The sequence below is a fragment of the Terrapene carolina genome, unplaced genomic scaffold (assembly GCF_002925995.2).
Source record: "Terrapene carolina triunguis isolate 2854851 unplaced genomic scaffold, T_m_triunguis-2.0 Scaffold131, whole genome shotgun sequence".
Lineage (NCBI taxonomy): Eukaryota > Metazoa > Chordata > Testudines > Emydidae > Terrapene > Terrapene triunguis.
The window spans coordinates 21,635,970-21,654,697 of record NW_020664482.1 but is presented as its reverse complement, the minus strand read 5'-3'; the positions used below and the strand labels follow the sequence as shown (position 1 = coordinate 21,654,697).

General features: G+C 44.8%; 1 protein-coding gene across 2 annotated transcripts in view; it reads right to left on the bottom strand.

Annotated features, from left to right (window-relative positions):
* The window catches only part of CUNH8orf48 (chromosome unknown C8orf48 homolog), a 38,785-nt gene that overhangs the window by 5,428 nt on the left and 14,629 nt on the right, over positions 1 to 18,728 (bottom strand). For both annotated transcript variants that reach the window (XM_026653002.1, XM_024209279.1), the window contains one exon: positions 18,168 to 18,290. In XM_026653002.1, the coding sequence (XP_026508787.1) occupies positions 18,168 to 18,290 (123 nt within the window). The remainder of the gene's footprint in view (positions 1 to 18,167; positions 18,291 to 18,728) is intronic.

The following is an 18,728-nucleotide window of genomic DNA, read 5'->3' as shown; positions in this document are numbered from 1 at the left end:
AAAAAAACCCTGCAACATCAGGTATGAAGGTATTTGCATTCATAATAGCAATGCAACATTTACATGTAAATCTGGTATAATCCATTTAGAAAAATGCAAAGTATAAACACCTCTATGATGCACCAGAAAGGAAACACAGTCCAAAAGGAAGGGGATAGGATAAAGATCACATGCAAAGAAAGTACTTGATGTAGAGCACACAAGACAAATGCAGATTTACTAAAGAGAAAAAGTAAATGTGGTAAATAAAACAATACAGAAGTTACCCTTAGTTTAGACACTTAATACATTATTGGAGACCATATGATTGCTTAATTTGGATTTAACCCCTTCTTAGCAGGAACTGCAATCTGCTAGAGCAAAATTCATTAACATTTGAAGTCAGAACTCCAGATCTGATAGCAAACCACACACACATTTAGTAGTTACAGTTCTATTAAAAGCTACTGCTGGAAAACACTTAAAATATATTATATAATCTACAGTTCATCTTCACACATTTTTTTTAAAGGACAATGTTATTTCATTAGCAAACATTTTCCTCCCAAGTTTCAATGCTCATCTAATAAATTCTTTATTTGGTTCTGTTTAAACATCATCTTTCACTCTCTCATTTCCTTCTTCCTTTCAGGTTGCATTTAATGATAAATAAAAAAGTGAGAAATTACAATTAAGATAGTAGCATAATAATGAATTTAAGGCCAGACCCAACACCCACTGAAGTCACATGAGTCATTCCATTGACTTCAATGGGCACTGGATCCAGCCCATAAAGAACAGATAAAATGAGTAACAAATTTCTTGTGGTTACTATTTGCATATTTCATTAGCAGCATTGCTTTGTTGAGTGATGGCTCCATGCAGCTTTCATCTGTTGCACTGTTTTTAAGTGTTTTATGGAGGATAAAGAGTATTTCTCTATATCCACATTCAACTTGCTTTTGCATGATTGCCAAAACCCAACTGCATGTGCTTAAATTCATATTATTCAGAAACATCAAGCTGTGCCCTGCCAAGTCTATGTGACAGTGTAATTGTACCACTGTAACAATTCCCTCCTATAGGCTGTTCCAGTCCTTTGTCGTATCTTGTCTAAAATTTGATCGTAAACTCTTCAGGGCAGACACCAGGTCTTCCTCAGAGACAAACACCAAGTTTCCAGAGTTACATCCTAGCACCTCGCACAGTAGTGCTCCAATTCTGTCTGGTGCCTTAGGGCATCCCCACAATACAAATATTAAAAAATAATAAGCTAGCGTACAAAATTCCTCTTAAATATGTTGTGATGAATTTAATGTGACGTCTACAAGATGTAGCTCTGGAATCTTGGAAGGAAACAGAACATCCTTTCAGAAATGCAGCCTATCTTTATAAAGAGTAAGCGATCTATATTTAAGATTAAGTGAAGTTGAAAACAGTAAGCCTTGCTTTATGGACGACAAGGAAAGCGAGTGAACTGTAACAGCCACAGTTCAGAATCAATTATAGCAAGGTAATTTATTCCTCCTTATGACTTGGTGTATCAATTCCACTAACAACAAAGCAAGACATGGTATTACCTCGTATCCCACTTACATGAATAAGTATGAGCCATACTTTAAAAGCAATACAACAAAATTGCCTTTTTCTTAGGTAAGATCACAGAGGTTTGACTGGAAAAGATAATCGCAGCCATCAAGTCCTTTCTCCTACAAGTGCAGCACATAGGCCATGTTACAAAGGTGGACTGATACACTGGAGAGGCATCGAGTTTTAATTACACTAATCAACTGTGCACATGTTCACATGTACTGCTCTCAGAATGGATAAAGCAAAAAAGAAAACTACCACTGCAAAAATTCAGTACTTGAGTTTTATTTATTTCACAGAGATACATATATACAACATACTGTGAGGAATCACAGGGCTCAAACCCAAGCCCACAGGCAGCCCTCAGGCCACGACTGCCACCCAGCAGCTCACCTGAGTAACTAGGGAAGGGTCCAGGGAAGGACTAACTCACAGAGGGCCCCGTCTCCAAATCTCCTGCTTGGGGGAAACATCCAGTCCCCCGACTGGCTAAGGAGTACTATATAAACCAGGAAGTAACAATAGGAAATTGTCTGCACAAGAAGAAATCTTTGGCTGGCTGTGATGTTGGACGCTTCCTGCTTACCTGTCTCCTGAGCCCTCCCTTCCTATCTGCTTCTGTTTCCTGCTTCTCTGCATGCTCCTGGTTCCAGTCCCCCATTCCAGACCCCCATCTACTCCCAGTTCCTTACTACTGCTGGCCCCTGCTCCTCTGCCTTACCCCGACGCTGTCTCTGGCTCTGACCCCTGGCTCGGCACCTGACTCCGACTCTGACCTTTGGCTTGGTACCTCACTCTGTCTTTGGTTTTGACTCTCTTCTCTGACCATTAGGCTTGACCCACACATGCCCCGGTCATTGAACATACTTTTTTTAACGCATGTTACTAAGGAACTGAATGTTTTTTTACAGAATTCCAAGTCAATAACTGATATTATGTGCAGACTTAAAAATTACAAATGAACACAGTCGAAAACAAAACAGTTGAAAACTCAGCTCTTCCTTTGATTATCTACCAAGACTCTGACAGTATCATAAGCACCAGAAACAGCATAAGGAATTGCAGCACTTTCAGCCACTTTTGGAATTAATTCTACCATCACCTGATGGAAGGAGAAACACAAAATCCTGAATGAAGTTTCTGAAAAGTAAAAAATTCTTCAGGTCACTTTTAAGCAACTTCTCCCTAAGTCTATGTATATATTCTTTAATTCTCAGACAAGCACAGAAATTATAGGAAGATAGGAAATACCAAGTCCGATCAGGTCCCCCTAATCTGGTGTTCTGTCTGCCAATATCAAATGATTAACAGGAAGCTGCAAGTTTAAGGTTGATTTTGAGCCATCATGCTTAAGGCTTAAGCCACTAGACCAAATTCTGGTCATGATCCTCAGAATTGCTGTAGGTGGTCAGCACCGCTCAGGCTCAAGCTCCCTAGAAGGGTTTTCTATTCCAAACCTAGTTCCTCTTAAAATCAAGTGAGAGGTAACTTCACAGAACCTCTGAGGATCAGAGCAGTAGAGGACTTTCTCAGGCAGGGCTTAGGGACAGAAACACAGCCCATACACTTCTGAACATTTATTCCCTGTCCTAGTAATAGCTGGTACATCATCTTTGCCAATATCTATTTACATACTAATCTGTGGGGTAAGGGGGAGTCTTCTTTTTTCTTTGTCTTTTTTTATGCGCATGTAAAATATATATTTTCATTATCATGTTAAGGCTGGGCAAAAAGATTCTGTGCATAGGCTGGTAAATACGCGCCACTTTGCAAGGCTGCCCTAAAAACTTTTATCTTCCTTTTAAAAGGAATTTTCTAGGTGGGAGGTTGTGCATAGAATCATTGTCAAGCAATGACTAAAATCATAGCCTGGCAAGTTAGGAGTTAACATAAAGCATGAATGTATATGGCTCATTTTAATTAAAATGGAATTACATGTATTCTGAAACAGTGCCTTCCATATGCCAGCTCTATCATAGCACTTTACCAAGTTATATATTAAATTTTAATAAAATAAAATATAGCCATTCAATCCACATCTCACCCCATTTTAAAACCAGCCTAACTTCATTAACTTAAATGGCATTACATCTGATTTGCATCAGCATATGTTAGTTCAGACTATGCAAACACATCAAATGCCATGAACCCAGCAAAAGCTCATGCTCACCATTGGCTTTTTAGAACCCTCTAGCAGCAAGATCCAATGGTTGGAAGTTGAAGCTAGACAAATATGGATGGAAATAAGGCATAAACTTTTAACAGTCAGGGTAATTAACCACTGGGACATTTACCAAGGGTTGTAGTGGATTCTCTATCACTGGCAATTTTTAAATCAAGACGATGTTTTTCTAGATGATAGGCTCTAATTCAAAAAGGAATTATTTTGAGGATATTCAATGGCCTGCGCTATGCAGGAGGTCAGACTAGAGATGATCACAATGGTCCCTTCTGGCCCTGGAAACTATTAATCTAGAAATAAGAATCAAATTTATTGTGAGAAAGAATGTTGGCAAGGGCGGTGAGATTGTCCCTTATTCCTTTAAATAAGCAATGGGATCTTCGACTCTCAGATGCACAACATATCATAAGTCACTGATTTAATGTCTCGGCAGACACAATCAATGTCAGACTATTTTTTTAAAATGAACAGTTGGAGAATCTTGGACTCAAATTTTACTGAAACAAGAGGCAGCTAATAAAAAGGAATGAGTTAAGTTACTACACACTGTAAATTTGTAAAAACTGGTATTCCATACCATTGTACATTATTATTAATCTCTAATCCTTTCAGACTCCTGCATATATGTACAGTATTTGCCTGTCTTTCACATGCTAAGAAACGGCATACACAGAGTGTTTGGTTTTAATACAGTTTTCTTCTCTGTCTTCTCTCTCTTCTTTCCATCTTTGGGCTAGACATGCTTGAATGCTCACTCTCCATTTGCAGTGGCAGACGTAAATGTCACTGTGTATCTCTCTACAGACAATCCCTGACAGTGCTGATTATTGTTCCAGAAACATGCTTCACTGATGCTTGGTTTCCCAGGACCCGGCATGTTGGGTCATCCCCAAGTCCTTATTTTCAGGGACTCGGAGAAGGGCATCAAAATAGAACTGTATTTTACATACTTCATAATATCATAAAACATTGAACATTAGGGAATTCAAGCACAACAAACTGAATCACCCAGCCGCTCTCATTATAATGGCATTGAACACACACCATGTAGATAAGTAAGTAGCTGTGTTTATATTTTAAACCCTGCTTTCCACATGGAATTCTCCCCCCCCACCCCAAAAAACAGTTTGAATGTTATATAAGTGAAAATAAAATAAAAAGAAATGTCTAGTTTTTCAGTGTTTGATTTATTTTGCACTTTTTATCATTCAAATAAAAACTTTGATTTAATACTAGAAACTTGGCAAGCATTTTGTTGTTATTTTAACAAGAGAAATTGTAAAATGGGTAAAGGAAAATTAATTGTGAAAAGCAGCACCCATGCTTGAATGATAAGTGCTGTTCAGAAGGATTTTAACTCTGCATATCAAGATCGATTTTCAAAATTGTCTAAATATGCAGACAGTTCAGATATGGATTAGCAGGCTGCGTGCCTAATAGGCAAAAAGGGAGTTCACAATATTTGTGTATACTGTATAATACAGAGTAGCTACAGGCTAGCTGGTAAATCAGGTTACTATTATTAAATATAAGTATTTGATCATTTGGAGCCACATCTGCTAAGGTGTGAATGCCTCCTGCCTGGTTAAGTTAAGACTGATATCAACAGGAATTGAGGGCACTCAGCACCTTGCAGGATCAAGGTCTTCCAGATGAGACATTACAAAGGTATTTGTCTTTGCTTTATTAGCTCTCCATGGACATTAAAGCTTTAATAGCACTTTTCTTAAGGGTGAGGGTTTATAGATTCATAGATTCTAAGGGACAACTGTGATCATCTGGTCTGAGCTCCAGTATAGCAAAGGCCATAGAACTTCCTTATTTCCCTTTATCCTGCAGGGTTGTGCACTAGAAGTTTACCTCAGAGGTGGCTAGATTTCAGTGGCATAGTACATATTTGTGAAGTGCTTTGGGATCTCTTTAGAGGAAAGGTGCCTGTGGTGGGGCAGCTGCCCCACCCCCATGTGAGAGGGGGCTAGAGTAGGCCAGAGCGGCTGTGCAGGTCGGCAGCCAATCAGGGAAGGGCCTACTGAGACCCAATCAGGGCTGAGATTAGAGCCAGCCAATCAGGGCTAGGCTAGGCCCTATATAAAGGCTGCCCAGGAGAGCAGTAGGCAGTCTGTCCCAGACCTTCATGGGGGAAGGTCTGTCTCCAGAGCAGGAGACTAGCACCTTGGACAGAGCAGTGCTGGGCAAGCTCGGGGGGAAGCATAGGAAGGTTCTGGTCCAATACCTACCAGACTGTGGGCCCCGATAGAAAGGGCCTAGAGGGTGCGAGGGGCCAGATGGGAAGTGGCCCAGGGACAGTTGGACAAGGGGAGAGGAGGGCAGGGAGGCTGCCACTAGAGGGTCCCTGGGTCAGGACCCAGAGTAGTGGGTGGGCCTGGGTTGTTCTCTTCCCCCCCCCCCCCTGTACTGCATCTGACCCTGCAGTAGGGTGGCCAAGACAAACTGCAACTAGCCCTTGAGACAAGGGGCTAGACTTTGGAGGCTGTGGTTGGCCACTGAGGCAGGTGCAAGGACTGTTGCTAACCCCCACCCCTTGGAAGGGGGTGAGGCTAGACTAGGGGGCACTGTCGGAGGGCAGTGGTCTGAAATGGATGTTGCCAAGTGGGGAACAACGTGGGTCTGGACACCAGCAGAGAACAGATGATGGATGGGACACCACCAGCAGAAGGTGCTCCCTGTGGACTGAACTAATTCCTGGAGTGACCAGCAGGAGGTGCCACAGTGGTGAGTCCAACTCTGTCACAGTGCCATATATTATTTTACCTGACAATAGTAAAATTGTTGAGCAAACTAATAGATTAAAAGAGAAGACTGGCTCTGTGTTCTTAACTAGGTCAATTGTGTGCAGCTATTGCAGGGAACTAAAATGTATATATCCCTCCAGTTTCAGGGAACAAACTGGCTATGTCGGCAGGGGTAGGGTGAGTCTTGTCAAGAAGTAGATCCTTGAAATCATATTGCACAATCAAGAACATTATGAGAGGGATGCCTCTCCCTTCCTCTGAGTGTCAGCTGTAAGCCAATGCAGTACAAAAAACTTGCAATTCAAACTGGAATAGACAGAATTCTTGCCCTGTCCTTCCCAACACAGGGGAGCAGTTTTCTGGGGGGTCATGCAGGAATTCAACCCCCCCCCCCGCATGTTGCAGAACTGTAATCCATGGTGCTGGAGGTTTCGGGGGAGAGGACACTAAGTCCAGGTATGCTGCCATTGGATTTTGTCTGTGTGATGTATTGTCCAAACCCTCCCTTCTCCAGTGCAGTCTGCTGCCACTCCACAGCTTATGCAGGGGGAGGGTTCCATCGCCAAAAACCGCCTCTTGAATCCCCTCCTACAACAAGCCTGTTTACTTGGGCTTGGCATCAGAACCAGAATATCAGCCAGAGGCAACATACCTGACTAGTTCACTCTGGTGTGACACCTCATATGTTTCTATGTATTCCATAACCCTTCATGTATTTGTCGTACCTAAGTACAACAGAACGGGTCAGCCTTAACTATTCTGCATTGTCTCTTTCCTTGAGAGGACAGGAAGCAGGGATGAGTAGTTACAGCAAAGGCAAAGTCCAAAGGTTTGGGATCTCTTTCTGGCACTACTTTAGGTTTGTTACATGACCTTGGAAAGTCATTAAGTCTCTTTGTGCCTTAGTTTCTCTCTCTCAGTAGAATGGGAGATAATACCCACCCACCACTCAGGGATGTTGTGATGTTTAATTCATTAATGCATGTTATATGCTATCAACCAGCACAAGATGATCATGGTTTGCCTCTCAACCTTACAGCTCCTTAAAGCCTAGTTGGGTAGTGTGTTAAATATGTCAATAGTTACTGTCTTTGGGCATGTGGAAACCTGTGCACACAAAAATGAGACACTAGATCTATTCAGCAGACAGGAATATATGAGGCCAGGTTAAAAAAAAACCCAAAAACCTCAGATTCACAAAAATAGGTCTCTCTGCTCCCCTTTATGCACATACAAAAACACATACACCACTGAAATAGAAGTTTACATGTACTCACTGCTTGTATCTATATTAGCCTTTTTTACTCTAAAATTTCCCTGTGTTGCTACCACTGGTACAGCTCCATCCACACCAGTGATGGTGGAAGTGCTAGTGTTGACATGTATTTTAACCACCATGTCATCAAACCCTGCTCAGAACCGTTCTAGACAACCCAGTGGCTAAAATGGATGTATTAGAGCCCTCACTGTTGCTTCAACTGATGCAGTGATACCATATGGGAGAAATTTTAAGAGGAACAAGCTTAGCATAGACAAGCCCCCAGAGGTGAGATTAGACTTCTAAATTAAGCACTTGTCTAAACCTTTTTATTAAATTCTCCCAGTTAAACTTTCAGAAATACAGACATCTGCAATTTAAGAATTGTTGCTTTTCATGGTAAATTTTATAGTTAGTCATTTTATATAGGTATATGACATCTTTTTATGTAGAATTAGCAGGGCAGGTGCTACCATTAAGGCAAACTAGGCAGTTGCCTAGGGCACCAAGATTTGGGGGTGCCAAAAAGTGGTACCCCCAATTTTTTTTACAGCGTTCCTGGGCTGGGCTGCCGGCGGCGCGCTGACACGTGCGGCTCAGACTCCCTCTCCCAGCGTAGCGGCTGCTCCACTTCTCCCGCCTCCCAGGCTTGCGGCGCCAATCAGCTCCTTGGCGCCGCAAGCCTGGGAGGGGAAGAGAATTAGAGCGGGGGTGGCGTACTTGGAGGAGGCAGAGCAGGGGGGAGCTGCCATGGGGGGGGGGGGCGGCGGGGGGGGGGGGGGAAGGGGGAGGCGCAAGGTAGAAGTTTCGCCTAGGGCATGAAACTTCCTTGCACCGGCCCTGATAATTAGCATACAGTCACTTCTGAAGTGCATGTACTCAATAAAACAGGCTAAGGAGGTAGGAAAGAATAATAAAGAGAGAAGCTTTCTTGTTTTTTTAAAGCAAATATCCTGTTTTTATCTGGAACCTGAAAGAAGGAAAATTACAATTTAAAACATAAAAGGCTATTTCAGGGTATTCCCATAGGCAGGCATGTGATTTATTCATATCTAACAATGTCACTGGTAAGATTTGGAAAATTTTTGCTGCATTACTTGAAGAGTAATATTTCCATGTGTATACTGATAGAATTTCACTAAGTTTACTGATGGGACATTAATTATACAGCAGCCTAGTACTAGATGAGCTCCTCTTCAATTATGTATAAAAACAATTAAGAAGTAATCAAGATAGTCTCCAAGTAGATAAAACAATAAGAGGCTCTTATGGCTACAGACTATAGCATTTATTAACTCCAAGAGGAATAGACATTTGTAGACCACATCATATGAAACTCTCTCTCCCCTCGCCCCTGCCTCCCTTCATCTTTTTCCTTCACTGCACTGGTGATAAATACAATTATGGATGCAAAGGATTAAACCTGACAATCCCTAACCCTGAGGGGAAAAAAATCAGAGGTGAAAGATTTCCTTAATGCTATATCATTACTTATCACTCCTTAAATGAGCACAAATTAGTGGGCCCTGTAGTATAAAGATCTTTCTAAATGAGAATTATATGATTCTGATGTATTTTAAAAACAGTGGTCTTAGAGGGATTCCCCAGATAAATCCTTAGTGCCCCTCTCCTACTGACGAGACATGATCCACAAAACTGTCTGAATTTGTGACTGTCTTTTGCAAGGCAGATACACCCTGTCACACACCCTTCCCCTCAGGATAGGACCCGGCGGGGGCCCTCCCTCTTCATCCTCTCCTCCCACCTGGGAGAAGTGTTCATTAGCATGGGCCCTACCTGGATGATGATGTACAATGAACTCGTAGGGTTGAAGGGAGAGGTACCACTGCAGAAACTGGGCATTCGTGTCCTACATGGTGTTGATCCACCAGAGGGGTGCATGGTCAGTAACCAGGTGAAAGGGGCTACCTATCAGATAATACCTCAGGGCCTTGAATGCCCTCTTTACCGCCAAGGCCTTCTCAATCATTGAATATTTAGTCTCCCAGGGGAACAGTCTCTGGCTTAAGCAAAGCATGGGATGTTCCTCCCCATCCAGCTCCTGTGACTCTACTGCCCCAACTCCGACTTCTGGGGTGTCCATATGGAGGATGAAGGGTTTTGAAAAGTCCAGATGAAACAGGAATGGTTCCTGCATACCAGTTGTGTGGGTGCAGCAGTCAACCCATCAGCCATTGGAATGTGGCTGTGGCCCCATGCAGTTCGAACAGCATGGTGACAAATTGGTATAAGCTGAACAATGTAGGGAAGGCCATCTTCTTTCAGGATGTCAGGGTCAGAGGGTGAGTATCCCTTGGTCAAGCCTAGTATTGATAAAAAAAAAAAATTGCACTTCCCAGTCATTCCAGCAGCTCATCTATCTATGGCATCAGGTAGACATTGAAATGTGAGATGGCTTTGACCCTTCTGAAGTCTATGCAGAACCTCACTGTCCCGTTGGGTTTTCACTCCAGGACTCCCAGGGCAAGCATCACCTCAAGCTCCTTCCAGACCACTTCCCACATCTTTTGGGAAGCAGACGGTGGTGGTCTGAGACCTTCTGCCCTGGGCTGGTGGCTATATGGTGGCTGGTTACATCACGGTGGCGAAGGCCTGGGCCAGCTGTTGTAATTGTAGCTGTTGCTCTGGTCAAGGTCTTTCCCAATATAGCGGTCCCAGCTTGGGTTTGGGAGGGTAAGGGGTGATCAGAAGGCCTTCTCAGGCCTTCTACACTTTCAGGAGCTTAACATGATATATCCAGAGATCCCTCCGTCATATCACTAGCCAGATCTCTTAATCCACTGGTCCCACCCTCTGAACTACTTCAAACAGTCTCTGCCACTTGGCAAGTAACTTGGACTCTGACAATGGCAATAAGAGTAGAACCCTGTTCCTGGACTCAAAGGTCCACAGCTTGGTCCCCCGATTGTACTTAACTTCTTGGGTTCATTGTGCCTGAAGTAAATTCTCCAGTGTGAACCCTGGAGACATTCCCCAATCTATAAGATATAGGGGACCGACCCCATGACCTTGGACTCCTCCCAGGTCTCTCAGAGCAGGTCCAAGATCCCCCCCCGGGCTGTCTCCCATAAAGGAGGTCAAATGAGGAGAATCCCATAGAGGCCTGGGGGACCCCACTGCCACGGGTCGTCATCCACAAACTTCTTGAGCATGGCCTTCAGGGTTCTGTTGAACCTCTCTACCAGGCCATTAGTTTGTGGGTGGCTCACTGTTTTGAGGGCTCAGATGTTTGATAGGTGGCACAATTCTGCCATCATTTTAGACAACACATTTGTTTCCTGGTCTGTTAGTATCTCCCAGGGTACCCAAACCCTGGCAAAGATCTTGAGGAGCTCAGTGGGTATGGTGGGGGCTGTGGTCGCATGTAGTGGGACAGCCTCGGGGTACTGGGTTGCATAGTCCACAACTACAAGTATGTAACAGAACTCTGACCTGCTCTTCTCCAAGGATCCCACCAAGTCCATGCCGATTCTCTCAACGGCATTGCAACTGGGATCAGAGGTGCCCCCAGTATCCCCCTCAGGCCGGCTTGCTGACACTATGGGCACAAGACACAAGTCTCACACCTCCTGTGCATGCCAGGTCAGAATTGAAGCGCCATTATGACATGGGGCCAGAAAGGGTTAAGCAATTTGCACGCTAATTGACCCAGATTCAACCTTTAGAGACATATTGATAGATAATGTTTGTGGTTTTGTGTTTACATATATATTGTTAGAATGTAATCCAATAGCTCCTGTCTATTGCTGTAATCTCTTAATTCAGAGATCAAAAGAAGATATTAACATTTAAATGAACTGTAAATATAGTGATATCACTGTCTTGATTTCTCTTTGAATATATAGCAAATTACCTGCAAATGGCAGAGATAGGCAATTGCCTTATGTTAATCCATGTAGCTAATTACCTGTGATGCTTAGGAAATAGAAGGTTTCAGAGTAGCAGCCCTGTTAGTCTGTATCCGCAAAAAGAACAGGAGTACTTGTGGCACCTTAGAGACTAACAAATTTATTAGAGCATAAGCTTTCGTGGGCTACAACCCACTTCTTCGGATGCATATAGAGTGAAACATTGAGGAGATATATACACACATACAGAGAGCATGAACAGGTGGGAGTTGTCTTACCAACTCTGAGAGGCCAATTAAGTAAGAGGAAAAAAAACTTTTGAAGTGATAATCAAGATGTCTGTACTGAGCTAATTTGATAAGAAGCAAGTGAGAGAGTACTTACAAGAGGAGATAGATTCAATGTTTGTAATGGCTCAGGCTTGTCTGGTTATGTGGACTCTCTCCTCAGACCCTACGCTACCAGCACTCCTAGCTATCTTCGAGATACTACTGACTTCCTGAGGAAACTACAATCCATCGGTGATCTTCCAGAAAACACCATCCTGGCCACTATGGACGTAGAAGCCCTCTACACCAATATTCCACACACAGATGGACTACAAGCTATCAGGAACAGTATCCCCGATAATGTCACAGCTAACCTGGTGGCTGAACTCTGACTTTGTCCTCACCCACAACTATTTCACATTTGGGGACAATATATACCTTCAAGTCAGCGGCACTGCTATGGGTACCCGCATGGCCCCACAGTATGCCAACATTTTTATGGCTGACTTAGAACAACGCTTCCTTAGCTCTCGTCCCCTAACGCCCCTACTCTACTTGCGCTACATTGATGACATCTTCATCATCTGGACCCATGGAAAAGAAGCCCTTGAGGAATTCCACCATGATTTCAATAATTTCCATCCCACCATCAACCTCAGCCTAGATCAATCCACACAAGCGGTCCATTTCCTGGACACTACTGTGTTAATAAGCGATGGTCACATAAATACCACCCTGTACCGGAAACCTACTGACCGCTACACTTACCTACATGCCTCCAGCTTCCATCCAGGACACACCACACGATCCATTGTCTACAGCCAAGCTCTAAGATATAACCGCATTTGCTCCAATCCCTCAGATAGAGACAAGCACCTACAAGATCTCTATCAAGCATTCTTAAAACTACAATACCCACCTGCTGAAGTGAAAAAACAGATTGACAGAGCCAGACGAGTACCCAGAAGTCACCTCCTACAAGACAAGGCCAACAAAGAAAATAACAGAACACCATTAGCTGTCACCTTCAGCCCCCAACTAAAACCTCTCCAGCGCATCAGATCTACAACCTATCCTGAAAGATGATCCTTTACTCTCACAGATCTTGGGAGACAGACCTGTCCTCGCTTACAGACAACCCCCCAACCTAAAGCAAATACTCACCAGCAACCACACATCACTGAACAAAAACACTGACCCTGGAACCTATCCTTGTAACAAAGCCCGATGCCAACTCTGTCCACATATCTATTCAAGTGACACCATCATAGGGCCTAATCACATCAGCCATACCATCAAGGGCTCGTTCACCTGCACATCTACCAATGTGATATATGCCATCATGTGCCAGCAATGCCCCTCTGCCATGTACATTGGCCAAACCGGACAGTCTCTACGCAAAAGAATTAATGGACACAAATCTGACATCAGGAATCATAATACTCAAAAACCAGTGGGAGAACACTTTAACCTGTCTGGCCATTCTATGACAGACCTGCGGGTGGCTATCTTAAAACAGAAAAACTTCAAAAACAGACTCCAACGAGAGACTGCTGAGCTGGAATTGATATGCAAACTAGACACAATCAACTCAGGGTTAAACAGGGATTGGGAATGGCTGAGCCATTACAAACATTGAATCTATCTCCTCTTGTAAGTACTCTCTCACTTGCTTCTTATCAAACTGTCTGTACTGAGCTATCTTGATTATCACTTCAAAAGTTTTTTTTCTCTTACTTAATTGGCCTCTCAGAGTTGGTAAGACAACTCCCACCTGTTCATGCTCTCTGTATGTGTGTGTATATATATCTCCTCAATGTTTCACTCAATATGCATCCGAAGAAGTGGGTTGTAGCCCACGAAAGCTTATGCTCTAATAAATTTGTTAGTCTCTAAGGTGCCACAAGTACTCTTGTTCTTTTTGAGGAAATAGAAGGTTACTTCAAAAGCCTATTGTTCCCCCAAGGACTGCATGGGTCAAGAGGATGCCCAGAAAATGTATAAAGGGCTTTTGGGACCTGATCCTTTCATCTCAGATCTGCTTAAGCTTAATTCACAGCCCTGATATTGAATATTTGGACACTGAACTATAACCTGATGAACTAATTCTAAAAAGGACTCTTAGCAATTCTAAAGCTCACCATATCTACTATGAAACTAACCTAAGTACTGTATTAATTTCTGTATGTATAATCTTTTAACCAATACACTCTTTTCTTTTTTAATACATTTTAGTTTAGTTAATAAGAATTGGCTGTAAGTGTATATTTGGGTAAGATCTGAAATATTTAACCTGGGAGGTAATGTGTCCGATCCTTTGGGATTGGTAGAACTTTTTATATAATGAACAAGATTTTCAATAATCCTCATCGTATTAGATTTGGCTGTCTGGGTGGAAGCCCAAGGCTGGGTTGCTTTAAGGAAACTGTATTTTGGCTTCTGTGCTACCAGTAAGGTATTGTAGAAGCTGTTTTGTTGCTAGCTTGGTAAATCCAAGTATTAGAATAACCACCAGTTTTGGGGATTGTCTGTCCCATTCTCTACAGTTTGCCTTAATTGAGCAATCTCAGTGTGGCTTCTTTAGAACCCTAATCACAGCCACCCTTTGCAAGTTTTTTTTCTCACCCCACGTGCCCACGCCAGGGCACTGAATGGGCCAGCCGTAACAGGACTTGTTGGAATCTCCAGAGGACCAGCAATTATCAGAGGTCCTCTTGTGCTTGAGGATCCTTGGTCAGCCAGTAAAGGTGGTTATGGACCTCAAAATGTGTCCCCTAGGGTAGCCGTTGGTGTATGCCCCCTCCTCTTCAGGGTCTGACTTGTTTCAAGGCCTTAGGGTCAGGTCTTCCTTCTGCTCCCTTAGGAAGTTCCTATCAACTGCCAGGCATTCCTGTCCAGCTTCATCCAATGCAGGGCATTATACTGGTGTTTGGGGGACCTTCACCTGGGTCCTCAGGGCCCAGAAGTCCCCTCTTTGCTGACCCAGGGTTCCCTTCCTCTAGATTCGGTTTTCCCACTCATGCAGGACTTCTCTGAACCATGCCAGTCGTTTCCCAGGATCACTGGGCACACCAGTGCTGGGGCTAAGCCAACCCAGCATACTTCACCGAGGCACCCTGCCTCAAGGCACACCCTGGCGGTCGGGCATGGTCATACATCCCCGTGGATGCACTGCAGGTGGACAGGAGCCCCCAGCGGGTCCGGGGACTTCGCCAGGTTAGCCCAGACCAGTATCTGACTGCACCCTGAATCGATGAGGGGCTGTCACTGGGGTGCTATTCACCCACGCCTGGCTATGGCTGCAGTCCATAAAACAGCAATCACACTGGAAGTGCCCCTCTTGACTACACTCATAGCATTGGCTTTTGGGTATTCCCATGCACGGGTCAGGTCTCAGTACCCCAAGTCCACCTGATGGGACTCTTTCTCACAGAAGGGTGGATGTGTGGTTCGGCTCCCGCCATGAGTTGGTCAGCAGCAGCCCTGGCTTGTTCTGGGGCCTCTCCATTTTGGGCCTATGCTTCCCTCTATTGGCAGTCTGGCCCCTGCCCCCCAGGGTTCCCTGGTTTAGGGTTCTGCTGTTTGGGCCCTTCAGTGGTCAGATAGTCCCCCATCAAGGATACCACCTCTGCAAGGTTTGCCAGGTGGTGACATTGCACCCACTATTTCCCCCGGTGGGGAGGATCTGGGTGAATTGCTCCAAGGCTACCACCTCCATCACTTGGGCCCTAGTCAACTTCTCTGGGTTTAGCCATCTCCAGCAATAGTACTGAAACACTGTCTGAAGTCAGGCTCCAAGGGAGGGTTAGCATTCCTGGCAGAACAGCTGTCAGTAGGTGTTGGGGCTAATGGCAGTGTGGCCCAGGATGATTGCCTTCACTTTGGGGTTATCCAGTACCTCATGAGAATCCAAGTTATGGTAGGCAGACTGTGCTAGGCCAGTCAAATATGGAGCCACCAGGGTTTCCCAGTGCTCTGCAGCCATCGGGTGGCAGTGCTGACCCGCTCAAAAATGACAAGGAATGCCTCTGGATCATTGCTGGGCCCATCTGGCTGAGTTGCACCAGTACCCCACCAAGAAGTCCCCTGCCTCTGGTCCTGCCAGGGCAAGTCTAGGTGGCCTGGTCAGTTGCAGCTGCGTCACCATCCATTGAACCAGGCACTCCTTCCGCACCTGGTGTTGGGCGGCTAGCTCCCGGACCAGCTGCTGCTGCTACTCCTGATGCTGGGCCATCTGGAACTGTTGCTCGGTGGCTATCTGCTGGGCCTGCTGCTGTTGTCGTTGGGCCACTTGCTGCTGCTGCTGGCTCTCCAGCATCCACTTCAGGAGCTTCTGTTTCCATATCCGCCATGAGGGTTTCGTCATCTGTTCCTCCTTATCTGGACCTTTTAGCACGTCCCTATCATTGCCTGCATTCTACACCAAGTGTCGTAGGGTAGATACACCCCCATCACACTGTCATGTATGGCATCCCTGAGCTCTGTAATAGAACAGTCAGAGCTACAGATTGGGAGTCAGGAATTCTGACTCACAACTGTGTGGCTACTGGCCACATGCTTAAGTGTTTTTTTTTTTTTTTTTTTTAAAAGGGGTTTGGGCTCGTGGCCCCTTCCCCTCCCTGCTTGTGTGTGGTGGTTTTTTTGGTTCTTCATGGTGAAGAGGGGTTAAAAATAGTTGGGGACCCAGATACCATAGGACTTCACTTGACTGAGATCTGATTGCTGGATCAAGGACTTAGGGATGACCCAAAAACTTTTGAGTTCGTTCACTCAAGAAAATCCACTTTGCCAACAATTGAAGTAAAAGTCCTTGTTTCATAATTTTTTAAAATTAAATAAGTGGCTCTGACCAGTGTTCCCTCTAACTTTTCCCACCCATGTGCAGAATGAATTTTATGTGCAGCAATATGGAGGTGATGTGTGACATATCACCTCCATATCAGTGCACATAAAAAAATTCATGTGGTGGGGGTGGGGCTGAGGGGTTCAGAGTATGGGACAGGGCTCAGGGCTAGGGCAGGGGTTTGGGGTACAGGGGTGTGAGGGCTCTGGCTTGGGGTGCAGGCTGTGGGATGGCCCCAGAGATGAGGGGCTTGGGGTGCAGGAGGGTGCTCTGGGACTACAGTGGGGAGACAGCACTCCCCAACCCTCTCTCCCAGCAGCAGCAGCAGCAGCACCTGGGCTGGAGAGGAGAGACGCCTCTACCTGGCGCGGCAGCTCTGGGTCTGAGGCCGCAGGATAGGTGCCCCTCCCCTGGTCCCCGCAGGTCCGGCCAGGGCTAGGATTGGGGAGGGGTGCCCTGTGAGAGGTCCAGGCTGGGCTGCTCAGGTTTAGGCCAGACCACCTCAGCCGGGTCTGGGTCTGGGCCAGGCTGCCGCGGTGGGGTCTGGGCCGGGCCAAGCCACATGGGTTCGCGCCATGCTGCCCCAGCCGTGGCTGGGTCAGGGCCGCCCTGGCCAGGTTCGGCCCGGGGTAGGGGCCCCCCGGCTGCAGCAGATCCAGGCTTCGGCATAATTGGGGCCCGGGGCTGCTCCAGCTGTGGCAGGTTGGGGCTGGGGAGGGGCACCCCTCCCCAGGCAGGTTCACAGGCAGGTTCCCTGAGCGCCTGTACGGCGCTTAATAGGCTGCTGCATAGCCAGGTGGCCCTGCAGCTTACAGGGAACTTAGATTCTGACCTCCTTGGAAAAAATTTAAGAGGGACTTTAAACACCTTCCCCTGAAGACAGCACTCTTGCAGGCATGCCAAGCACATGCGAATAGCATTCCTCTCTCTATTTACATAATACTACATTGTCTTGGTTAAAGCGGTTATGTTGTCACAGATTAGGAGCAGCTAATGTTATAGCCAACAGAACCACTGCGGAGGTGGGGGGAAACTGTAAATTTCATTAAAGAAAATGTAATTGAAACAAATTTAAAAAAGAAAAACAAGAAATTCCAACCAGCTCTGTAGCTGGTTTAAAAAAATGCATCCAAATTGTGAAGGTTTTTTAATCAAAACCTGAAATCTTGTCAAATCTAAATTTTGCAACTTCATGCAACTCTAGTGACTAATGTGCCTGTGGGGTCTCCAATATCACTATTTCACAGATAACAAATTTATACAAGATGCAGAAGGCAAAGAGGTGTCTCTAAAACAAACTTACAGGAGGAATGAAAGTGTATTTGTTTTGTTTTTTCATTTATTGGACAGACTTGAAAATATACAACTAAAATATGAAAAATTCAGATTTAAAAAGCAATGATTTTAATAGATTTTGAACTCACCTGTGTGTGTTTTGATGATAGATTTGCCTTGCTTAATGTTATCTTTATTTTTGAGACGGCTGATCCATTTTCCAGTCAACTCTTTTTCTATGGTTTCTGAGTCTGACAACTCAGAGTGATCACCTATAAAAATAAGTATCAGAGGGGTAGCCGTGTTAGTCTGGATCTGTAAAAAGCGACAGAGTCCTGTGGCACCTTATAGACTAACAGACGTATTGGAGCATAAGCTTTCGTGGGTGAATAATCACTTCGTCAGATGCATGTAGTGGAAATTTCCAGAGGCAAGTATAAATATGCAGGGAAAAATCAGTCTGAACTAACCTCTTTATCTCTAATCAGGGAAGATGAGGCCCTCTTCTAGCAGTTGAGGTGTGAACACCAAGGGAGGAGAAACTGCTTTTGTAGTTGGCTAGCCATTCAGTCTTTGTTTAACCCTGAGCTGATGGTGTCAAATTCACAAATGAACTGAAGCTCAGCAGTTTCTCTTTGAAGTCTGATCCTGAAGGTTTTTTGCTGCAGGATGGCTACCTTTAAATCTGCTATTGTGTGTCCAGGGAGATT